The 26,278-nt window shown below is 34.8% G+C and overlaps 1 protein-coding gene across 10 annotated transcripts in view; it reads right to left on the reverse strand.

Moving 5' to 3' along the window:
• Positions 1-329: 329 nt before the first annotated feature.
• The window catches only part of PPP6R3 (protein phosphatase 6 regulatory subunit 3), a 60,444-nt gene continuing 34,495 nt past the window's right edge, over positions 330-26,278 (reverse strand). For 5 of the 10 annotated variants that reach the window (XM_014054435.2, XM_014054432.2, XM_087715910.1 and 2 more), the window contains 18 exons: positions 25,652-25,765; positions 24,781-24,910; positions 22,608-22,760; positions 21,143-21,292; positions 20,430-20,494; positions 19,610-19,725; positions 18,624-18,709; positions 16,840-16,926; positions 15,269-15,366; positions 13,379-13,433; positions 12,652-12,782; positions 11,150-11,268; positions 10,384-10,531; positions 9,421-9,527; positions 8,670-8,820; positions 5,339-5,356; positions 4,897-5,019; positions 330-1,791 (listed from right to left, as the gene is read on the reverse strand). In XM_014054435.2, the coding sequence (XP_013909910.1) occupies positions 1,740-1,791; positions 4,897-5,019; positions 5,339-5,356; positions 8,670-8,820; positions 9,421-9,527; positions 10,384-10,531; positions 11,150-11,268; positions 12,652-12,782; positions 13,379-13,433; positions 15,269-15,366; positions 16,840-16,926; positions 18,624-18,709; positions 19,610-19,725; positions 20,430-20,494; positions 21,143-21,292; positions 22,608-22,760; positions 24,781-24,910; positions 25,652-25,765 (1,903 nt within the window). In that variant the 3' untranslated portion in view covers positions 330-1,739. The remainder of the gene's footprint in view (positions 1,792-4,896; positions 5,020-5,338; positions 5,357-8,669; positions 8,821-9,420; positions 9,528-10,383; positions 10,532-11,149; positions 11,269-12,651; positions 12,783-13,378; positions 13,434-15,268; positions 15,367-16,839; positions 16,927-18,623; positions 18,710-19,609; positions 19,726-20,429; positions 20,495-21,142; positions 21,293-22,607; positions 22,761-24,780; positions 24,911-25,651; positions 25,766-26,278) is intronic. The other 5 variants (XM_014054439.2, XM_014054437.2, XM_014054440.2 and 2 more) reach the window with 5 other exon arrangements.

A 26,278-nucleotide genomic window follows, 5' to 3' on the forward strand; every position in this document is an offset into this window, starting at 1 on the left:
TTGTAATATGGTTAAATCATGTTCATATTATACTAAAAAGCCCATGTGGGTGTGTACAGTCCCCTAGGTTGAGCTGAAAATTTACCAAATCTGAAGAGCAAGCAGCATGTATGAATAAACGTCATGGTGAGAATGAGAGTGTTTAATGATAGAAAATAAATACAGTGAATGCTGTTGATATAAATTACCTTTTAGTTGATTTTTTTTTATTCCTCCCTTTAATTTATTTTATTATTTCTTATTCTCTTTGTGTAGGTCACACAATTATGCATATTCTAACATCAAAATGATGGCCATATACATATGTAGAAGTAATGAGAAAATAAAAGTACCAGTATACATTTGTTTTTATTTCTGTATGCAATGTAATATTAGGCACATAGCTTGGGACACTTTCTAAAATAAATCATTGGCCATTGTTTAGAGTATCCTTTTGGCTTTTAAATACTGGTCAGGAAAACATATGATGTAAAAATACATGACTAACTTCTTTTGAAAGAAAGAAAAGTGGATTTTGCACCTAAACGTGCAAGAGGTGTCCTTTAACCCTTCCACCAAAGAATGTGGCAATATACATTATATTGCTTCTGTTTGAAAAGGCGGCTGGAATTTTATGACATAGAAAATTATAAATTACAATTAGTTTCCATAATCACTATATATATATACACAATCCAGTTATGAAAAAAACTGGTTTAAAACTTACAAATGAAATCTTCACACGGATCAAAACAGTGAAAATATAACAATTAACATGCTCAAGTGCCCAATTTGGATATTTAAAGACATTATATCTTTAAAACACAAACTTTAATTACAAGAGCAGCATGGGCATTTGTTATATTTATTTGATTTGTCAAAAGGATTACAGTGTTTTAAATATGAAGATTGTTTCAAAATGTGTAATTTTGTAATGCTCTAAATTAAAAGTACATCTTGGTGAATGGGTTAAAAAAAGTGAGTCTTGTAAAAATACACAACAAGCCATGTGCACTTCAAAATTCTAGTGTTTCACCTGTAAGGTATTGTTTCAAGCAAACAAGACTTAACAGAACATATGGCTTTACAGTAACATCAATCTGTCAACTAAGCTGTAGTAATAAATACTTAAAATCTCTACCGATAAGACTTACATTTTGATCTGGTTTAAACAATACAGAAAACAATTACCAGTTTGAAAGCTTGCTGTAGTATGTCAAACACCAAAATTCTTTTTAAATCATTGTTTTAAATCTAAAGCAACCAAACATTTAAAGGGCATTGCATTTGAACAATTTCTTTGCCAAAATGAAAGAAAGATACTTAAAAATGTTTTGGGTGAAAAATTATGAAAATTGCTACATACTTTGGTCACTAATTGTCAAATAGTATGCCTCAAATACATTAGATTTGGGTATTCACTTTTTTATATAAAACTATTCTTACAGCCATTTTTAACTATAGTATCATTACTAATGTTACTTGGGTGGCAAGTTCTTATTTCACAATCACCCATCATTTAGAACAATACAATATAAACATACGCAAAAATTTCTTGGTATTCTTCAATGTGCAATTTTTACACTTATGAATTTCTGTACAATGTCTCAAAATCTAGAATATAAATGTTGCTGGTCCTGATCACTTGTGAAATTAAATGCAGCAGTGACTGGCTCCAATAGGTTCTAGATGAAATTCTCAAGAATCATATCCTTGAAATCAGTTCATATTCTTCAGTTATCATCAGTCAATATCACATATCATACAGGGCCATTAACAGATGCCTCTGCTAGAATGGTTTGTTGCTCAGTCCTAAGGAGATCAAAGAAGCATCAAATTGTTAGAAGAGTACACAATGATTCTGAACGCTGAAAAACAAAGTTAATCAAATTACTCTTAGATTTTTTAAAAATGGAATAGACCTTATGGCACTGATATAGTTGCAAAGTAAATTAAAGAATTCAGCATTACAATGATTTGCCTTGTGAAATTTCCCTGGCTTCCCAGGAAGTGACCTAGGACACATTGGAGATCACTACATGAAGCCTAGGCTTCAAATTTGGCATCATAGATAGCTTAACTTTCCCATAGGATATCAGCATTTTTACTGATTTTTTGCCATGGCACTGAGATTTCAGAAATTGGTTGCTGCCAATCCTCTTTAAAAATAAAAAGTTGGAAAACAAGAACAAATTAGATTTTTTTTTTCAACATGAACTTTCCGCTGCATATAATTCTAAAAGCCGTATAATTCATGCAATAATAAATATAGGCAATATTTTAGCAATGACATCACTGCATTTATATTGTTGGCGATGCATCAAATTAATAATTTATTTACATATATTGTTTTATTTTAATAAGGAGCAATTAGATATATTAAGCTGAAGATGTTAATTAGATGTTTATATTCTTTTGAAGTTTCTGTATCACATAGGAGGACTTCTCAAGGAAAATGTACTTCTAGTCAAAAGACTTGATGTTTAGCATTAGAAAGATAAATATATGGCTCCAACTATTGCAAATTAATTTTGATCAGTGACATGTGCCAATAATGAACAATTAGCATCCATTTATCAATAATTGTGTGTCTATAAATATTACAAATTATCTTCTTGGGCCCATTTCTGCAAATTGGATGGTTGGAGCCCCAATTCCACCACTGTTGGAATGAGATGAGATCAAGAGTGTTTTCTAGGTTCAAGTTTTGTTTTGTCAGAATATGACTCACAAGTTTGAATTTTAATCTGCTGGAATCAACCAACTTGAATGGAGCACTTCTTTTCCAGATATATCCCTAACTCAACAACATTGGGGACCTAGATATTTTTCATTCAGATCACAAATTCTAACAATAAATTCACCAAATATATAATAGTATAGTAGATAGTAGTATATTTAAAAAAATCCTAATATAATACAAAAAAGGTTAACATTTACAATCTCTGCAATCCTTTATATATCTGAAGAAGAGTGAGCCCTTTTCTAAAGCATTAGCAATTCACAAAAAAATATTACAATGAAATTCACTATAAATATTCTTTATTAAACAGAAACTATAAATTATGGGGATGAGAAAGCTGTTGTAAACAAGTATTTTTCAATATGTTACTAAAGTACAACCAATATTTACAACCAAGAATTAAATAGGTTCCCTTTCCACAGTAGGGATAGAATCAAACAGGGTGTGTGGGAATCGGCAAGATATCTGAATGACTTGATCTCTCCAAAACAAAGAATAGCTTTCTTCAGAGCCAGATTTAACATTCTTCCTTCAGCACTCCTCCAGGACAGCTATAAGAGAACACCTATAGCCGAACACGTTTGTATATGTGGTAAAGGAGAAGTGGAAGATAATTCACATGTACATGCAAGCTATACAGAGCTTGTAGGTCTGCATATATTCTCCCCTTATTAGAGAGATTGCCAGGGAGGGCAGACAATTTTTATCTAGGTTTTCTCCTCCAGGACATTAACCCGGTTACCACGTATGCAGTGGCAAAGTTCTGTGCTGCTGCAATGTCCATAAGAAAAAAATTGGCTACAGTATAGTACCATCTTGTACCAATTATCTGGACAGACCTTTAACAATCTTTGGACCATAATGTTATTATCCACTTTTAATGTAAATACTTTTAATTATATTTTAATGTTAGTATTTTTAATATAGTGTGAAGACAAATGTATATTGCTGGTCTTTGACTGTAATAAAGATCTTTCTTACAACCAATATTTAAAGCATGTTGCCTTTCTAATTGCTAGAATAAACAAAGTGAACATATTCATTGCTTATCATTGTAACCTATGCTCTTAGCTTATTACGGAGAAAAAAAAAGCTTTGCTTGATCTGTGCATTTCCTATCTTCCCAGTTAGCTAAGCTGCTTTCTCCCATCTCCAAGATACATACTTAATGTCAGACATAAATAAAAGCAATGTAGCAGTAGCAATAGCATTTCTGTTAAAAATTTAAAAAAAACAATACAAGTATAAAGCGAGTTTATCAGCAGCAAACTTAAAACTGCCAGAGCAGCCTTTTTTTTATTACATCCCAGAATCAAGAAGCTGTTAGTACTTTGGCCATAAAGTCTATGAAGGCTAATTCAGTGTTCTACTCCTATAAGGACACAGTGCTCTCCAATATGCTCAGAAATCTCTGTGCAGCTTTCTGTCATATATGGACAAGCACATAGATAACAAGATGGTAAAATGTAGCAATGTTTAGTGTGCTAGAATCCTACAGCAGTATCAAACTTTTCTGGCACCAGAGACCAGTTTCGTAAGAAAAACGGTCTTCCGTGTGTATATGTATGTGTGTTTTATTCCTGCACATGTGCAAATGAAGCTTTGCTCACTCACACCTCACTTGCATGGCCCGGTTCCTAACAGGCCACAAAGGTGTACCAGTTCACAGCCCAGGGGTTGGGGGACCCCTGTCCTATAGGACAGTGTTTCTCAACCTTGGTAACTTGAAGATGTCCGGACTTCAACTCCCAGAATTCCCCAGCCAGCGAATGCTGGCTGGGGAATTCTGGGAGTTGAAGTCCGGACATCTTCAAGTTGCCAAGGTTGAGAAACACTGCTATAGGATGTAGAATAGCCCATAATTCCAGGAGTCTCCAATATAATTGAGAGCAAGTTGCCATACATATTTATCTTTTCATTTATCTGTATGGTTTTCCATAATATCTTTCCCTGAAAGGAAGATCTATACAGCTGGGTCTACCTCATGACTACATGTACCATATTTCCTTTTTTTCCTCACCACTTTTTCTCCCAAAAGTTTATAAGGGTGAAAGCACAGCCTCTGTAAGAGCCCATGTGTAAGACATTCTAGGAGCAGGTAATAAGACAGATTATAAGCATTTCATATATACACAGTTCATAATAAAACAAAATGTCTTGGCAACAACAGGTACCTCTGCTCCAGGCTGCTGCAAGTGGGCTGCGGAGCTACAGGACTTTCTTCTCCAGCATCTGCATTCTCTTCCACCACATATTTACAAGAAGCATCTTGCGAGGTAGACAGTTTTCCTTCCTCACTAATAAAAAAAATAAATTACAGCTTTGTTTGTGCTTTAAATGCTTGTATTGCCATGCAATAATGAAGGACTTGGGGAAAAGGATCCAGAGGTCACATGCAGACAGATTTTAGAAATATGATTGAAACATGGAAAACAAGCACAAGATTGTTGTTTCTGTTGACATTCATTATTCCCATCAGTTTATGTTTATTAAAAAGGAATTGGACAAGAAAAAAATGCAGGAGAGAGTAGTAAAAAAAAGAGGAATAAAGAATGTAAATGATGCCCAAAATGAAAAAACAAAACAAAAACATGAATGATCCTTTACAGTACATACCGATAGGATTTCAACACTCTGAAGCCACAGTGAAAGGGAAGGGTGGAAAAAACAGAAAAGTAATATAAAAAAAGACTATCAAGATTTTCCCAGAAAAGAAGAATGTTCGGATCAAGTCTGTCTAGGATGCAACAAAAATAGTGGTATTGTTATCCAAATTCTTTAAACAAACTAGAAATTTATACTGCTAAGAACAGTTGGGATACATTTTTAAAACTAAGCTTCTTTGTGGACACCTATGGATTGATTTTACAAGCTTAATATTCAGTAATCACAGGTCCCAACTGCAGCCTGAAATTATCCAACAACAGTTTACAACCAACCTATTACCAGAAATCAGCCTCAATTTTCATGGGATAATATAAACTGTTTTGAGTTTTCCTGAATGAAAACCGAAATATTTGAAAACCAGATGTTTAATGATGTGTTTTGTCCTTTTCCAGTATCCAAAAGAGTGCAATTCACACACATCTGTACTACTCAATAAAAAGTACTCCAGAAAACAGGAAAGAAGCAAATCAGCAATCTGTGGCTTGAAAAATCTACATGAGGACTATGCTTAAGTACTCATTGTTTATATTCACAAAACAAGTGTACAAAACATCCAGAATTTGAATCACTTTATGAGGAAAGAAAAGGATATCCTAAATTAACACACACACACACAAAGAAAATATGGTGGATTTAGCTCTGGTGTTTCATAGTGCACAAGCTAGCCAGTACAGAGGCATCTATTCCACTTGTCTAGCTAATGCAAACTTCCTATTTTCCATATAGAAGAAAAATCATCCATCCAGATCTGGAGTGTAATGAAACTAGTAGAGTCAAATTATAAAATAGACAGTAACTGAAAAGAAAAGGAACAACAAAGAAAAATGCCTTATCCCAACCACTCTATTAAGTATAATAGTCTTCTGGGAGGATGGACTGTTTCAAAGAGACTTTTTTTCTAGTCTTATATAGCAGTGATAGCGAACCTTTTTTGGCTCGCGTGCCATAAGTGAGGGGATCAAAGGGGAGGTCGGGTGCGGGCATGCCGCACCCATAATGCAATGCGTGACACATACATCCAGTGCGCATGCGCGCACTACAGGCACGACACCCCCCCCCCATTTTTGCATGCTTTTTTTGCCCTCCTCAGGCTCGAGGCTTTATAGGAGCTTGGGGAGGGCGAAAACAGCCTCCCCCGCCCCCCTGGAAGCCCTCCCAAGGCTTCAGGGACCTTCAGGAGGCTTCCCTGAAGCCTCGGGAGCAGTCAAAACGACCCTCCAAGCAAAGTGGAAGTCACTGCATCTCATCTAAGCTGACTCAGTTTCAGTTTGAATATTTAACCAGCATAAAAGTACTATCCTACCCTTTGTTGCATTCTCATATCTAATATATACATATTAGTTATTAGCTGGTTATTTTCTGTTTTAACATAATGTCCCTGTAAAGTTCACTTGTAGGACGTATTTTGTTTTTTAAACAAACTTTATAGGGGGAAAAAAGAAAACTCATCCAAGAATATAAAAACAAATCTTGTTATGGGGATATTTACTTATAATTAAAGAATTCTGAGCATCAGAAGTTTGAGTATCAAACTTAATTTAACTTAATTCTTTGTAAATGTTCTGATTATCTTGCCGCATATTTTCTTTCTTCATTTTAGATATACTACACTATATGTATACTGTGCCTAGGTTTTTGCTGCCTTAGTTCAAATATGCACTAGCTGCATTGATTGCCAGTGTGGTTTCGTATTCAATTCACAGTCCCAGTCATTACTTTTAAAGCCCTACATTGCACTGGTCCAGGACATCTAAGAAGTGGTCTCTCCCAGATGGGACAAGCCTCCCCAGTCTGTCCTGTGCAAGAGGTCTGCTATGAATCCCATCTGCTAAGGAAACGAAACAGGCGGGATCAAGGAGAGGAGCCTTTTCTGTGGAACATTCCACCACCAGAAGTGAGAACTGCCCCCTTCCCTTTTGGACTTCTGGAAGAGTATTTTTTCGATTGACCTAGGGCCCGAAGGGAGGCACTCACTGCTAAAGGCAGCTGATGGAGTAAGACCTCAACCATGTCCCATCCATCTCTTGGTTCTTGGAAGTGGGGGGGGGGGGGAGAGAGACAGAGAGGGAGGGAGAGAGGGAGGGAGAGAGAGAGAGAACGAGAGAACTATCATTGTCATCTTTGTATCATGTACTATGCCTCCACAGCAGGGAGTGGAGGCCTCGGGCCATTTTCCCCACCAACACCTATTGAAGGATGAAATCAAAATTGCCTGCAACACACTCCCTATTAGTCTATGGAGATTCTCAGTCATCCAGGTCATGGTTGTCCCAAAGGTGTTTTTTCAAGAGGCAACTGGACTTTCTGGCTTTTCTTTGAAGACGTTTCACTTCTCGTCCAAGAAGCTTCTTCAGAAAAACCAGGAAGTCCAGTTGCCCCTTGAAAAAGCAACTTTGTGACACTCCCTATTCCTGTCATACTACAATAATAGTGATCAGTTAGGGCCTAAGCATAACTATCAGCATAGTAAAGGCCAACTTTTTGTAAACTGCCCAGATCATTTTGAAACAAGATGGGTGGAAAATTAATTAAATATAAATAAATAAATAAATAAATAAATAAATAAATAAATAAATAAATAAATAAATAAATAAATAAATAAAATGTGGCTGGAAGTTATACATTTTCTCAGCCCTTGGTGTAACAGTTTCCTTAATGTACTGAAAGAAATCTGCAAGGGTGGGTGAGCCCCCCTTGGTATTGTGTGAGTTCAGGTCTTTTTCATTCCAGTTGGGGATTAGATGGCATGTAAATAAGACATGGGCCAAAAAAATAATAATAATCATTATGCTAATATTCAGGTCAGAATTTTGACCAAAAAGCTGGACTGAAGAGCACATAAAACATGCTAAATTTATATAACCATCTCAAAGTACAAGCTAAGGGGCGGGGGGAGGCCCTTGTTGTGTGGCTATTGCATCAGCCCCATGGCAGCTATTATTTTCAATAATTCATTCATAACTAGATTAGAAAATTATTTTTAAATAAAAAGAGGCAAACATAAAACACAGAAAAGACTTCAGAGGCTATGTAAGAAAAAAATAGCAACTATCAACTTAAAATTAAAAATCTGTCCAATGATATTCAGTGAAAATAGGAATACCTCATTTGATTGAACTTTTAGCACTCACAAAAAAAATCATGTTCAAACCTCAATTTCACAGAAAGCTTGTGCCAAATGCTTGTTTTAAATGGTTTGAGAATGCAACACTAGGCCACCTTTCAATATGGTTAATGAAAATTCCTTAAACTTACTGGGCAGCAAAGTTTAATGCCTCACCTTTTGAAGACGGCAGTCTCAGTTTTAGCGTCTACAGTAAGGCTAAGAGTCTCCTTCATGCTGCCATTCATTACTGTTTCAGTCACTTTATCTGCATTTTCTGTATCATCTTCTCCATCAGAACCAGCTTCCATTGCAATACTTCCTACATCTGAAAAAAGAATTTGAACAATGAAACTGGACAGTTACTCTTTTATTTTATATTTTATATCTGTATTACTCTTCTATTCTGTGCTGAGCTGTAAAGAACTGTCAGCAATAAGAAGAATAAACTTTTATATATTTAACTTATTAGTAGCAAACTCTTATTGAGAGCTTACTGCCACAGTAGCAACTCTGGATGGCAAGTAAAAATGGGGAGATGGGCAGCATAAGTATTTATTTATTTAAAAAAAATTTTTTTAAAATTCATTGTTTAAAGCATCAACAAAAATCCAACAAAATAATAATGAAAGTCTTCAGAACCCATGTCAGAGAAATGAAACTGTGGAACCTACAAACACTGATAAATCATTGCCAAGTTCTCTTAACATTTCCTTTTCACTTTCTACCAAACTGGGAAAAACCATCTTTGCCCAAGTTGTACTGACGGAGACAGGATTTCATAAAATATGGCAGACTTAGGGATATAGCAGACACAACTCCAGAGAAGGATCAATTCCAAGTTCCTGTAAAATGGCATTCTCACATTAGTAGAATATGCTGAGTCTAATGCCACACATTATTAATCAAAATCATCCTGAGCTCTTACTTTCTGGCTGGGTCACAAGGGCAACTTCATTTGCATTCAGAGGATCCACTGGTTCGGTGTTGGTTTCCATTTCCACAGGTGAATTACTTCTCAAAGAATCTTTTGAACTTTAAAAACAAAAGTAAGATAAATTGATGAATCACATTTTCAGTTATTTTCTGCAAGGAGTACACAGGATAGAATTCAGTTGGTCATTTCTATATGATAATGTTAAATATTTGAAACAGGATTCTAGAGTATACTTGTGCTTATATAGCAAATAAAGGCAGTCTAAATATCAATGAGCACTTGAGACCTTATAGAAGTTTATATAAATTCTGAAAACTAAACTATCCTTTCAATTAGGACAGGGGAAAAAAACAGATGGCTATTCAGCTACAGATTTATTTTTTAATCCAGAAAACAAAAATATAATGTTCAACAGAATGAAATGCAGAAAAAAGGAGGATAATGGTTGAGAGAAGAGGATAAAGAGAAAATGAAGAGGAGCACTTCTTGAAGTGCCAGGGAAGAAAATGTCAGTGCTGCTTGTTTTATCCTATTCAAGATTTTCTGTACAGAAATGGAATTTGCAACAAAATTAATGGGTCAATGAGGTTAGGTTTTAATTTTAGAGGCTGAGATTTTCTCAGTAAAATAATTCTTTTCGTCAGGGAAAAATACTACAATTCTGCACTTTATTGATGAATTTCTGCAATGTGGTTTGAGGATGAGTGACAAAAAACTGACTTGGGCCTCAAATAATGGCAACCATTTTTTTTCTCAAATTGCACAACAGATAGATATTTTTCACCTAAACATGTCAATCTATTACTACAGCTGCACTTTTAAAAGATGCCAAAGAAAACTAATGAGCTAATGCTTTCATTTCAAATATAAAATATGTGAAAATAAAATATATGGTTTTTTTCTTGTTTTTTTAATTTCATTTGTAGGTTTTGCAGGAATACAAAACTTTCCTACCTTACAGTGAAATCTGAAAAGGAAGCCCAACCAGTTTCTTTTGCTGGCATTGGTTCTTCTGTGCTCCATACATCAGATCCAACAGAATCCAGATTAGTGCCATGTGTGGTTTCCATAGGAACATCAAAGTTAGCTGACCAATTAGGTGCTGGGAAAAAATGTAACATTACAATTATATTATTTTCTAATACTAAGCCTATAGCAAGGCAGCTTGTTTAAGTTTTAAACAAAGTCAGAGGGAAAATTTGTCAACTGTTATTACTTTTATGAATACTGAGAAAAAATAGAATCATTTACAACTAGTCATTCTCCCATTACCATATTTAAACAATTCAATTTTACAAAAATTCAGTGTCTTTTTAGAATATACCTCTTCATATTTTACGCAGGTTCATTTGTAATGGAAAATGTCTACTGATTGCCTTTCACAGCCACCTACTACAAGCCAAAAATACCAAGAGAGGAAGAGGTGGTGCACAACTTTCTAAGTTCCTTTGTACATCCATACATTGTTCTTGCATTGTGATATATTAAATGTTGAGTTTGGTCCATCTTGGTCCAACTGAGGCAGTAACCATAATAACAGAGGTGATGTAAAATATTTTTATTTTTATGGAGTTAACGTGAGGAAGTAGAAATAATGAAAAAAAAAAGAAGGCCAAAGGCTTCCACTTTTTTTTAACAAATGAAAAAATCCAGTAAGCACAGTGCAATTCCTGCATCTGAATTTGAATGCATGAGAAACTGTGTGAAAAAAGCTACTTACTTTCATTCAAATCTACTTCCATCTTGTCTTCTGTATTGGTGCTTGATTCAAACAGGTCTTGCTTCGTTCCATCCTCTTCTTCAGAATCTGTGCTCTCTTCACTGTCTGTACTGCCTGAACTTTTTATTTTAATGAGAGATATATAATATGAATTTTCTCCCCTTCCATCTATTACGTAACCATTTTTAAAACTTTAAAACTTAAGAATAGATGAAGAGGTCTGACTCATTTCCTCCCCCTTGTTCATTAATATTAAATAATGCTACAAAGAGGACTTCTTTGCTGAACTCATGGTTGAACATCCACCAATTTTAATGCCGTTCAATAGTAGTTTTCAGAAAATATTTTATACTGTGTTTTGCCTCAAACAAGCAGAGCAGATTTCTGCTATTCGTTAAAGTACTCAATCTTTTTCAGGCTTCATCATGAGCCTACAGGTGTCACTGTTTCAAGAGTCACACTGACAAACTGGAAAACTATGAATACAATTACAGTGTATTTAAACAACATAGCAATGCTAGACATTCTGTTACATTTGCCACTTAGATAATATCAATCCAAAGGAATCATACAGAGGAATATGGACTCTTGTAAAGTCACTAGACCCTCGAATGAAAAATCCAGTTATTTAACAATTTTAGCCAGGCATTTCTGGGCAGTGTATGTAAATAAAATATAACTAAACTATATAAACTAATTTAAAAAATTGAGTTGAGCCTTTAAAATTACATTAGCAACCTATTCAACAAAACCATATAATGCCAGAGTCCAAGAGCCAGGTCTTCACAGCCTTCTGAAAGGCTAATGAGGCCACCCCAGAGGGGAGGGGGCAGACTGTTTCCTAAAACAGATGTCATGACAGAGAGGTTACGCTTTCTGACCTTACCAGGTGACACTGCCTCACTGATGGGACATGCATGCTCGCTCTATCAGAACTAATGGAAGCGGCAAAAACAATTGGGATAGGTAGTCCATGGTTGATCTGACCCATGTCATGTAGATATTTAAAGTGACAACCAGCACCTTGAATTTGCATCTGGAGGCCACCTAGGAGCCAGTGTAGCTCATGTAACCTTAGGAGCCATTTCTTTTCATAAGAAGGAATTTATAACTTACTTGACTCTACTGAACATCTTTTTAATTAACTGTTAAATGGTAAAGCTCAAGGAAGTAGGTGGCCAACTGAAGCCTCCTTTGCATTAATTTTAAAAGTGATCTCCCAAAAATCTGATCAGACACTATCCTAAATATCTTGACAGATTAAATTAATGAATTTAAAGTATGTAAATCCATGCCATAAAAAGCTATGAAGGGTTCTGTTTTCAGCTGTTGTATTTCAGAAGGCCTCCAACCACTGGGCAACATAAAAAGTAGGCAGTGCTGAAGGTCAAAATTTGCTTTGTCACCTACATTTCTGCCAGAGGAGATTAGTAGGAGATTGTGACTAGCTATCATCATCAACAACAAAATAAAATTTTCCTGCTATAGTATTTGAAAATTACCTGGATCTTCTCTGAGATTCTGGAGTAAAAGCAATATGTTTCTCTTCCCAGATATCTTCTTCATCAGAGCCACCATCATCAAATTGCTGTATTCTCTCCTTGCAGCATGCTTCAAACAAAGCAATGTTGCCCTGGACATGTGAAAAAAAAGCATTATTAATAAATACTGACTTCCTCATTTATTATACACTGTCTGTTGTCCAAATATGTGTGTGTGCATATAGGCAAAAGCCTCCTAAGGTCCAAAAACAAGGTTCAAATAATTTTATGTAGGTTAGATGAAGTTGTCATGTCAAATGTTTCTAATTATCCCTCCCTCCAAGCACTTGCTTGCCTGATCTCTGATCTCAAATTAGACTTAATAGAGAAAGAAAGGGAGGGAAAAACATTAAAATAAGAACACAAGAATTCCAGGTTTTCCTGCTCTCTGTTGCATCCTTCTGAGGTAAGTAAAATGAGGACCCAAATTGTTGGGGGCAATAGGCTGACTCTGTAAACTGCTTAGGTCTGTAAAAGCACGGTGAAGCGGTATGTAAGTCTAAGCGCTATTGCTACACAAAATGTTTCTTCTAATTATTCCTTTTGTAAAGAATGCAGCAGTAGAGTTTCTATTGTTAAAATTATACTCTTTTAAAGAACACCAGCAGGCTGTGGAGCAGGCTAGTTCTCATTCAGAGATATGTACTCATTTTCATTTCTATTGAGGGTAAAATTGAAAAATACTTACACTTTCATTTGTATTGAGGGTAAAATTGATGTCTGATACACGATCAAAAGAAACACTGTGAACAAAGTACAAATTTATGCAGTAAAACAAAAAGGAAGTATCACTTTATAGGATATACTGAAGAACTTCATTTAATAACTTTACGTATCTAAAAAAAACCTGAAATACTCTTTCCTAGTACAAAATTTAAAGCCTTTTCAAATAGCCCATATAAATTACTTGAGAAAATGAAACTTGAATCTTGTTTTCAGATCGTGATAAACTTCACGCCTAACACTGATTCTTCCTTTATTAAGAGTATAAGTATAATCTTTATTGTCATTATACTTAAATACAATGAAATTGGTATCTCAAAAGGGAATGCATACCTTCAAAATATTTTTACCTGAGGGTGATATGAAGTAGCCAGATTTAAAAATTATGCTTCGCTGCAAACACGCAAGTCATCGCAATTTGCATATATTAACAATTAAATAGAGCTTGCAAATGATTCAACTTATGCGTCTGTTAGTAACTATAATATGTCAAGGTGTTCTACATTACATCTTCAAAGATGAGCAGGCAGCTTGATTGCTAATATATTAAGCTAAAAGCTCTTTAAACAAGCTCAAGTAGGACAAGGATTAAACTCACTTGTCTCAATGACAGGCATCACTTCTAGCAGTAGTATTCCCTTCAATAATGTGATAATATGGACACTCTTGGATAATTCTATGGGAAGGGAAATGAAATAATCTATGTTGCTACCAAACTACTTCTGGATGTCAGCAGAAAAACAATGTTAGGTCCACCATTCCAAGAATGGTTATGCTCAGACTGTCAGAAATGTTTTCAAAATTAGGATTTTAATATGCCAAAGTTCTGATATGCAATATTTGCACTCATAATGTTGCTGGATCTGGGATACAGATTTTGATACAGATTCTTGGAATGTGTGCAGTTACATTGATGCATTTCATAAATCCAAATTAAAACAGAACACTACATAATCCAAATTACTGAATTTCAAATGCATGTTAAAAAAAAGGCATAAAGTTGTTTCTTGCCCATCTCACACATATGCCATCATATGCATTTGGAAATCAATATTTAGCTATTTACTGATTTTAATTTAATTTGTGAAAAAACATCAGAATGTGCATAAACATTGTGTTAGTTGTAGGTTAGCTTTTTGTATGAGCAATTGCTTATATGCAGTTTGAATTGTGCTTTTAAACATTTTAATTGTAGGGAACTTTTAGCCCTTTTAGTCAACTTACCCATTTAGTCAACTTTTAGTCAATTTACCCATTTTATATACCAAGAAACTGATAACTTGCCTGAATAATTTTCTCAGAACAAATAAGCTAAGAGATAGCAAAATTTAAAAAGTCATAATGTATAAATATAGTAGGTGATAGATGAAAGTTTATTTCAATCCAACTGAATTCATCATCTAAGGAAAAACAATTTTTATAGCTTGCAACCACTAATTTGTTTTTATTTATCATATGTGTATAATTGCTCATCCCACATGAAAATGAGTGTGGTTCCAAATACAGATATGGGTCCCATAGAATACATCCATTATGCAATCCCAAATATATTTTTCAAACCAGGTCATGATATATCCCAAGTTCTAGAACTTATCTTGAAACTTAAGAGAAAGGAACTCATAGAATAGAACAAAACTTGTTTTATTTTAGTTAGGGTCACAATTATTTTTTTTTTTTGCTTTTTAAATTAATTACAAATTAATAATGAGATTTCTTTTGGAGTATACAAAAAGCATAAATATCTATGGAACAAAACTAAACCAACAGTATTTTATTGTTTTTAGGGGTAATGAATAACCACTGTGATGCAAGACATGGAAAACAAAAAAAACTTTTAAAATAGGACTGTACTTACTTGCCGATGTCATCTTGATCAGCAAACTTCTCATCGTTGAAGCCAAACTGGTCAATAAAATTGGACGTCATTTGTTGCATCTGATAATCAGAAAAGGCCTGGCAATCCCAGGACCAACGACAGTGATATAATGATTCTAATAATAGTCTAAACACTATTTGCCCAATTTGCTCCAGAACTAATACTTTCATTAAATTGCAAGTACATATCATATGTGCATTCGTGCACATACATGCATATACTACATATGGATAGGGCTGTTTTGTCATTATCAGATGTATGTAATTTGGGAGTTTAGGGGGTCACTGTTTTATAATTGAGTATAAAAATTACATCTGATGGCACCACCACTAATCTCATTAATAGATATAAGGGGGCTTTATGTTTTGTTTTGTTTTAGATGGAAGATAACAAAGAGTGTCACTATTGCTTTAAAAAAACCAGTTTACAAAACTAATCCTACTAGAATATTTGGTAAAATATAAGAAATGTGGAGGGAAAAAAGTTTTTTCTAGAATTACACTTAAAGTGATTCTCTTGCATCTTCTTCCCAATACGTGGACAAATTTCTATTAAGAATACAGGCAAAGGTAAGTGACTGTATCCCCACAATGAAATCAGGAATGATATGAAACTCATTACTGCCTAAAACTCATTTAACACCATCTCTATGTATTTACATGCATAAAACAAAAACCTATCTTTTTTTGGCATATTTTGATTTTCTGATCTAGGCAGTTTGATGTTTTTGACTATTCGATTGGATTATATGTATGAGCTTCTTCTAGACAATGAGTAGTTTTTAATGTGACACTGAGCCCTGAAGGACTATTAGAGAATTTACTATAATCAATATTTTTTGTAGATCAGGGCTTTATGGTTATGCGAATATTTATATTGCTTTCTAGTTCATGAGAAGACAGACTGTGAGTACTCTGCTATCCCATAGAAGAGAGCCTAGAAATCAGCACTGAGATCCTATTGACTCTAAAAGAAATCTTAATTCCATCAGAGGAAAATATATGTAGTTCAGAGTTGAACTCTGGGTTCCTTGGTGCTCCCTGAGTTGTTTGCTTGCTTATGTTTCATTACTCCAAACGCTACATTGACTAAACTTAATGTCAGCGAGTCAAGTAATGAAATGTCTGCAATAACCAAACTCTAAGAGCATCAAGGTCTCCACAGGGATCTTAACTGACAGAAAACAATAGGTAAACCATACAGATATAAGTAGTGTGCATGCTATTCTCCAAGCTATACTTTTAAAACATATTCCCAAATGTCTAACTTGACTACAAGAAACAGGAGGATTATCTTGGTAGTAAAAAGTTGTTGGAAGAGGTTGACACATAATGTAGTCAGTTTTTCTTCGCTTGTGTTACCAGAGGCTGGACAGGTCAACAGGTTAGATGATGCCTAAGGTCACTTCCAACTCTCTATTTTATGAAATTGGTTTATCTTCTTAAATACAATAATATCTTACACAACTGCAAAATCTGAAAGTGAATTCCTTATCAGAAAATTTTAGCAAAATAATATATGCAAGCAGTATAGCTTAGAGTTTAACTCACTTCTTGCAGTGAAGAATCTTGTGAAAAACCAGTTTCTTTAAAATCAATTTCATCATCGCTGGATGAATGAATGTGACAAGTAGTAACCTAGTAGAAAGGTAAGGAATTCAGGTTAAAAAAATTCTGAATAAATATCAGTTACAAAAATCCATACTAGTTATCCTAGACGTAACAATCATTCATTTAATGATGGTTTGAAGTTACAAGTCTTCTAAAATGTGACTTATGATCTGTCCTCAAAGTTATGACTGCTGCACCACTTAATGACTGCATCACCTAGCAACAGAAATTATGGTCCCAATTGAGGTCGTAAATTGAGGATTACACTACCTTCATAGTAATAAAACTGGAAAAAAAAAACCAATTATTTCACTATGCAGAAGAATTAATTGAAAGATATCCTCATCCTATCTAACTTGGATTCAACTGACAAAAACCTCCCTGGAAGTTACAATCTACCATTTCTATGAAATTATTGCTAAAATATGATACTTTTAATTTTTAGAATTATTTTCTATATTGCTGTAAAAGTATTTTGTTTTGGATACTTCCTCAAAAATAGAGTTCATTTTAAATTTTAAATTACAGACAAATTTCCCTTAAATTCATACAGATCCTGATAGTTCTTTGCTTGCTATATCAGATAAAAGTAGCATGTAGAATTAAGTAATAGACTATTAACTGCTTTTCAATTAATTCAAATCCAATTATTGAGCAGATCATAAATAACACAACATTCAAGGTAATAGAATAATAGAGCTGGAAGGGATCTTGGAGATCTTCTAGTCCAACCCCATGCTCAAGCAAGAGACCTTGTATCATTTCAGAAAAATTGCTGTCCAATCTCTTCTTAAAAACCTCCAGTGATGGAGCATTCACAACTTCTGGAAGTAAGCTGTTCCACTGATTAAGAACAAGCTAACAAATAAAACTCAAATTCACAAATGGAAGTAGATTTATAGCACTAATCAATATATTTCAGTTACTTCTTGATATAGTTTCCTATCTTTGTGCACAACTATAGAGAAAAATAGTTGGCAGCAATATTCTGTTCAAGCAGAGATACTTCTCTGCTTGCTCAAGTCATCTCTAGATCCAAAACCAGCAAAAAGCTAGTAGAGGAACACACAGGAACAAGCGACCTAATTAACATTTGACAAAAGAACAAAGAACATAGATCTTTAAGTGGATGAAAACAGTTCTTATGTTAAATTCTGCACTTAAAAAGTATTCATACTACTCTTGCTTTTACAACAAAACCATTATACCTGCAGGGCAGCTTTATTTAATGTATATTGAACAAAATATCAAACAATCATATTAACAGATGAAATGTATCTCACATAGCTCTAGAGTAGAATGGTAAACAGATTAAATAAGAAACTAGGATTAGAATTGGCACTCTGGATAAACAGACAAAAAATAAGAAGTTAATGAACCCAAGGAAAAAAGTTAGGCTACGAAACTGTAATTTTTTTGTAATACAAACACAAGAAGTGGCCAGTAACTCAGAACCAAAGAAAGAAGGCCTCAGCAACAACAAAAACCCAAATGAATAGAGTGCAGAAAAATTAACACAAGTGAAAATTTAAATTCTGTCTAATAAAGAGGGAAGTGGGATTCAGTGGTTTTTTGGAATGATTAATATCAACAAAATGAAGCTGTGATCTTTTAAAACTGACATAAAATAATAGAATGAGATATCTATTGTTATTATGTGTTGTTTTCATTTTGTAATGCAAAAACTACAGTTAATTTCCCAAATGCCATCTTATAAAACCTACTAAGTCCACTGTGTTTCTCTTGTTGGTTTCGCTTAATGGGTTTGTGCAGAAAGATTCCCATCGTTCCCTGACTTCATCTGGAAGTTCTAGAAAGTCCAAAAAGAAAGAAAAATGCAATATCAAGAATGCAGATTGATATCATTCCAGGTACCGTAGATTATTTTATATGTAATTTAGAATTTTACTAATAAATACATATTATTCAAAATATACACATTTATTTCCCAAGGTAATTAGGAAACTGCTACAGTGCATTTGCTATTTGTATGCAAGATTTTAAATTTCAAGTTATAACTTCAGGAGAGAATTCACAGCTGTATGTCACATTGGAAGTTTGGTGTAGTGGTAAAAGTGTCAAGTTTAAAACTGGTAGACTGTTGAGTTTGTACCTTAGATACAAAGCCAGCTGAGTGACCTTGAGCCAGCTCTCAGCCCCTGGAAGCAGGCAGTAACAAACACTTCCAAAATAATGCCAAGAAAACTGCAGGGACTAGTCCGGACAGGCACCAGGAGTTAACGCTGACTTGAAGGCACCAAAATAAATAAATAAATAAATAAAACCTGTATGATTTGGATTAATTATTCATCTTTCACAATAAAATGTAACCTCTGCAAGTGTTCAAAAATCAAGCCAAGTAGAGGACACATTGAAGTTATGTTCTATTTTTGGCCTTTTTGGGGTTAAACAAAAACTCCTGAGAAGTAATTTTAAATCTCTTCATCTAAACTTTGTACCAAGGCATCATGCAACTATTAGCTTAAACATGTGTTTACATTATTCATCTGGCCCCACTGAGAGTAAAAATCAAATTGATCAAGCCTGACGTTAGCTAAGTTATCACACTTAGAAGTAGAATACTTCACATCCTATTCAGGGTGGGGTGGGGATGAGATAGAGGATACAGAAAAACTGATGGTAAAAGGAGCCTATGAAAATGTGAATTCAACTGACATAAGGCTCAGTAAGCAAAAGTACAATGGATTACCTTTAATAAGTTGTTGCACCAGTGTACAGTTTGGCCCTTTATCAGTACTGTGCACAATGCAATTTGCTATTCTTGTTAAGTGACCCATGTAGCCATAACGTCTTCCTCCTTCACCTCTGCAAGAGTTAAATAAAATTAGTTATTCAATCAAAACAATTAGTTAATTATAGGATTTTTATTTTAACAAACTTGTAGAAAATGGAACAAAAACAAAGGCTGATTCAAGCAGCATACAACAGAAAAATAGGTCAGTTAAAGACTAGCAACTGCACGCCAAAGTTCATTAGTTTTACATTTGGGGTTTTCTTTTTTTGGTAGCCTGCAGCAGTATGTTGTTTAATTTATGATTTAGTCTAGAATTGCAATGGGTGAATTCAGTAAGAAATTCAAATATAGTGTGCAAAACATGGAATTATGATAAAATATGACAGCTTAATCCTCCACATAAAAATCTTGTGCATTCTTAAACATCTAAGTATTTAAACAGCATTCTGCATTAAAGCATATTCTTCTGGTTTAGTTTCAATATACATTTCTTCTATAAGTAGACTATAATTATATATAGAAAAGATAGCCAAAAAGTGCACAAAAGTGAGTGTTTAATTAAAGCAAATATAATAAACAGTGCAAATAAGGAGAATTAACAAGCTTATTTGTTTTCATGGAGGGATCTCATACCCCAAAGAGTCACAAAAAAAGAGGTGTATGAAATTAAGAGTTTTTATAAAATTGCTAATTATAGCTAGGATGTAAATCGATGTCTGTGATACTTATACTGCATCTTAAAGGTACAAAGTTAGAAAAGTTTCTGACTACTCACTGTTTCTTTTCATTCATATCCCATGCTTCAAGTATTCGTTCTATTAAATGGCACTTAAGGAAAAGCTATAAAGAAAAAAATTACTTAGTTTTGCAGAAGAAATAAAAAACTTGGTCAAATAATAAAAAGAACTATTTACCACATCAGTGACTGGCTAGCCACCAAACTGTACAGTGCAAAAAGCACTATTTTTCCAACACACATACACACAAACACCCATGCACACACTCTCTCTCTTCAACCCTGCCATTTGATTTTCAATGTTTAATGGAAAGAATAAAGATTACACTCAAATTAACCACATGCTGCAATTATATTATGTGTTCTGTCCTCAAACTGCTTAACTGTTTACAGTTTTAGAGGGAGACAGATATTTTTTTGGGGGGGGGGAATCGTCTCTATGTAACCTGACAAGACAAACTAGATGTAGTTTTTATGAACGGGAAATAATCAGCAAGGATATTTCTTGCATTTTTGCTTCCATCCTTGCTATAAAATCTCTGTTAAAAATAGAGGTACATGGTCTGGAGTGGAGAGGTTATTATACATTAGAATCCTATTAAAATATAATGCTAGCATGTGTTTCTTTAGTCTGCCACTCACTTATTATAGTTGTAATGTTCTCAAATATAGTTGAAATTATTATTTAGTTAGAGAGTTTACTACCACTATACATAAGTGCAGTAATGATTAAGAACAAGAAAATATCTCACGTGTTTCAGCAAAAGGTTGCCTCTAGTGGGATCTGGATCTGAGACTGTACCATTTTCTGTGCTTTCAAAAGGACTTGCAAGAATCAGTGCAATACAAATTTCTACTTGAGTATGCAAAAAATTGTTCCACGTGTATTTAAAAAACATGTCCTGCCGGGGAAAAAGGAACAGGAATCAGAAGTATCCATACCACTTACTAAACATGTTTGGATATTTTTTTTCTACTGATAAAGTGATTTTAACAATGTTCTTCCTCATTTAAAAAACCTCTCAGATATTCTTTATAACAGGATTGTCAAACTCACTGCTTGTGGGCCGGATTTATCATGCGTTGGCAGCCCCCACCCCTATTTTAGCAAAGAGGGGAAAAGTCACGATACGTCAAGTGATGACATGAGTTTGACACCCCTGCTTTATAATAATGAAGGAAGCTGAACTCCGCTTTGCCAGAAGCAGCAACAGAAATCCTAACCACCTTTTTGTCAGAATTTGTTTAACATAAGGATTATGGAATCTTTTCAGTATTGTGTGTGTTTGCCCCTGTGTGTGTGTGCGCGCATGCGCGCATGCGTGCGTAAAAGCATGTACTCAGTTAGGCCCTCCACCAATGTTGATTAAAAAACTTGATATATTGAGTATGAACTCAATTGATTATGAATTTCCACTACATATATCAGCTTCTGGAGCAATCAATTTTGGGGGGAGGGGGGAGGGAAGAGGAGACTTGAAGTATTTTTGAGCCAAGTGTCTGAATAATGAGCTCTGGGTTAGTTATTGTTAACTGCTCTAAACTGGCCAAAATGAATAAAAGGAGGGAAATAATAATAATCAACTGGGTCTTTCAAACAGACAAATACCTGCCATGTTACAGCCCACACTCAGATTAAATGTCAATTAAGTGCCAATTCTTTTCATTCCATTTAATATGAAACAATAAGATGTACAGCCTCTCAATTTGTTTGAATAAATTCTCCCATCAAGGGTAATGTTTTAAATGAAAATATCCCAATTTCCCCTGCACTGCAGGGAATAGGTTTAATACAATAATATGGTTATTATTGTGTCTCCCCCATGAGTTACATACAGGTAGTCTTGGACTATGGGACAATGTAAAGACTGAGCACTTGAGAACCAGTCATAATTACCTCTCATTCAGAACTGTCACTAGTTTGAATGGTCACTAAAGGAGTGGTCCTTAATCAAGGGCCACCAGTAATCCAGCTGAGATTGGGGGTTGAACCCAGAGGCTGTGCGGTCTAGCACTTGGAAGTGCTTCTGTTTTTATCTTTCTTTTAATACATTATTGTAAGCCTCCTAGAACCATTATATGCAATAGGCAGTCATACAAATCCTGTAAGTATTTAAGTAAGTAAGTAAGTAAGTAAGTAAGTAAGTAAGTAAGTAAGTAAGTAAGTAAGTAAGTAAGTAAATAAATAAATAAATCTAAAAATATGTGTTTTCTTACCAGTATAACTCCTATGCTGTTCAGCTCTATAAGTTCCTGGTTGACATTGTTCGTATTTGTCTGCAGAAGGCTGGATATTAACCTAATCACATTTAACCTGGTATTCCCTACTGGTGGATCCAGTACACCCCATGTTGTCTTCATAACACTTTTCTATACAAAAAGAAGAATGCAACATTTAAAATAGAATTCCAACTCCAGAAGAAATATTTAAGTAACAGGAACATAATTCTGTGTTAAGCATAATGCTTATATAATTTTATTCAAAGGATTATTTTCTATAGTTTTATGTTCTGGAATACTGAAAATATTTAAGTAGACTGTAGTGTTTTCATAAGCTGTCAATAACAAAAACCTGTCTTCCAAATACTTATGGTTTTACTTTTATTGCAAGGGAGGGTTTTGTTTTTTTAAGTCAAACCCAAAGATCCTTTCACAGTTATTTGATTCTGCCAGGTATCTGAAGAATATAAATTGAGGAAATACATTTGTTGTTTTGATTTTCTTAGACATGTGTAAGCACTAGGAAGAGAGTAGAAAGTTTTGCTTTCTCTAAAGTGCCATTATTAAGGAAAGGAGGTGCAACAGTTTAGCTAGTTGTGCTGAAACCCAAGAAACAAAGAGATAGTAGAGACAGAGTTATATAATAGAGTGAAGCCATATTCTCAATTGCCTAGACAATCAAAGCACGTTTGTACTGGATGCCTCAATTACATTACTGAAACAAGGGAACCTCCTCTAATAATTCTATGCATTTAAGAGTTCTGATATCTGGCAATGCAAAGAAATATCTCCACAAACCATTTGACTATGCACGTGATGGCAAATCTATGGCATGCGTGCCCAAAGTAGCATGTGGAGCCATATCACGCGGCACATGCGGCAGCACCCGTTCCTCTTCCAGGTTTCTGGCATGCATGAGCACGCAACGATCATCTGACCTTTGTGTGTGCGGCAGTGCTGGAAACCAGAAGGGCTGGTCTTCTGTTTTCCGCCGTGAACATACGCGCTGGCCAACTGATTGGTGTGTGTGCATGCACGGCAGTAACTGGAAGACTTGCTGGCTGAGGCGCATGTGCGCAACAGAAACTGGAAGTGCATTTTCCAGTGCGTGCATGTCCCTATGGCAGCTTCTCTTCCTGGACAAGGCCCAGACAAGCACACATGGCTACATAAAGTGCTCCCTTTTTGGCACTTGGTGCAGCACGCACATGCACTTGGTGCCAAAAAAGTTCGCCATCACTGGACTATGCTATTTCAAACAATTGTGTAACTCATGGGTGTCTAACCTTTTGGCTTGCCTGAGCCTCAATGACTGAAGAGGAATTGTCTTGGGCTGCATATGTAATATCCCGGGTAGTTAATGTACATAAATGCCGCTAAAAATCAAAGAATAATGACTCTCAGACTAGATATAAAATCAACTTCCAGTGGAGGTAGTGGATCAATCATCAGTAAGTCAGTTTACACATACTTGGGATAAACATATGTCCATCATATGACAAAAATTAAAAATTAATATAAAATATTTAAAAATAAAAATAATAAATAAATAAATTTGAAAGAAAACAAAAACCAAACAAACTCAAAGGGCAGACTCAATGGACCACTGGGTCATCTTCTTCTTTCAGTTTCTATGTTTCTAAGCACCCCTCACATGAAAGATACAGGTGAAGAGACGGTCCCTCAGATACCTGGTCCCAAATGGAATCAATTCTCAACTAGTTTCTTCCAGTTGTTCTCTACCATGCTTGGAGGACTTGAGAATCTCTCAGGGGAGTCAAGGTAAAGGATTCTTTACAAAAAAATAATAATTTCATCCCTCCGATGCTAGTAGTTTCACCTGTGCCTCCTCAGCCTACTTAAATTCACAGCCCTAAAACAAAATCTAAGGAAAACAAACATTGACTAGGTACCCATGTAATACATACTCAGATCTGCTGGTTAAGTTCCAAGGAAACCTGAGCTTTTGTTATATGAGCAAAGCTAAAATGCCACCAGTAACCTAATCAGGATTATGTTGATGTATACAGCCTTACTGAAATCTAAGCCAAGATGTCAACCTACAGAAGGGAATTCACTTTCAGATTAAGCAAGATGGCACATATATTCTTGCTCTAGAAGTCACAAAATTGAATCAATCTATTTACATCGAGTTGGGTGTTTTTCTTACTTTGGGTGGTTCCAGGAGCAATTCGTGGAAAGATGAAAGTCGTGCTTTTATGGCTTCTAATACACTTTTATTGACTGAGTATGTTGAGTGGTTCATACCTGGAGGGCAAATTTCTATGTGACCTTCAAATCTGTAACACATACATAAAAAGAAAAAATGTCTGCCTATTAATACAGTAAGCAAAGCTACTGAAAGATTATGTTTGCAATCATCAGCAGTATCAAGCATGAGCTTTTTCAATTACAAATTCAAATAATCTTTTCATCTTCAGAAAACTGCTCACCACAACATAAGAACCATTCAACCATTTCTAGATATCAAAGCAATATTTTCAGACAATGAAATGAGCTCAAAGCTTTGTTGCATTATATAAAGGCTTTTTGTTGTGTTATATAAAGGGTTTATTGGCTATTCCAAATAGTAGGTTAACGCTTAACATAATTTATATTTGCAGCAATATATTAACCCCTTAATTTAGTTACATCGTCATGGAAGAAGTACACATAAATATTAGTTTGAAAATATGTATGGCCGCGTATAACAGGCTCACTACCATAAAGCATTACTGTATTATGAACAAGAAATCTTTGGCTGTATTCAAAATAACTGGCTCAGTACCAGGATGAACAGAAGATCTGTTATCATTATCAATGCAAACTTCAGATTTTACTTGTTCATTCGCTTTGGATACCTGGAATTGAACAGATCAGGTAAGAATTATCAGAAAAATGTTGATTCAGAATGTTTCTGTGTACTTAAGAGAATATCATTATATCTGAGGAAGGAGTGATAAGCAAATATAACGATAACCTAATAGCTACTAAAAAATTAAAAGTATCATTAGAGTAGAAAGATAAAAAAATTAACTTACGTTGGCCGTCTTGTTTCCAGTAAAGTCAGTAATATCTGAATTGCACTGACTATTGCAGATTCATTTTTCTCTTTATTAAAAATATTTGATAGCAGCTGTTCTATAATTTCTTGTCTATAATAAAAAGATAATGCTTGAAATATACCTTTTATTATGCAGATAATTAAAAAAGAACCTTTGCAGTTTTGAAAAGTTCTTTATATAACATTTAGGCAATTATTTTAGCTTCAAATCTAATTCTTAGAGTTGCAGGAAAAACTTGTGTAGAACTGGATTCTTACTTTTGTGGTATATAGTCCTTGACTTACGACCACAAGTGGGACCAGGACTTCCATTGCTAAGTGAGGTGGTTGTTAAGTGAGTTGCATCCAATATTATGAGTTTTTTGCTGCACTTGTTAAGCAAATCAGTGCAGTTGTAAAGTGAACCACAGTCATTAAGTGAACCTAGTTTCTTCCTTTGACTTGCCCTAGCTTGTGAGAAGTCAGCTAGGAAAGTCACAAATGGTATTCATGTCAGCTTGGGAGTGGAGGGGGTGTTGCAATCATCCAAAATACACGTCAGTTGCCAAGTACCAGAATTTTGAACATGGGAATGCTGAGATGGTTGTAAATGAGAAGACCGGTA

This window comes from Thamnophis sirtalis, unplaced genomic scaffold, assembly GCF_051295495.1.
Source record: "Thamnophis sirtalis isolate CommonGarterSnake01/CBP01778 unplaced genomic scaffold, rThaSir2_p1.2 scaffold_1, whole genome shotgun sequence".
Lineage (NCBI taxonomy): Eukaryota > Metazoa > Chordata > Lepidosauria > Squamata > Natricidae > Thamnophis > Thamnophis sirtalis.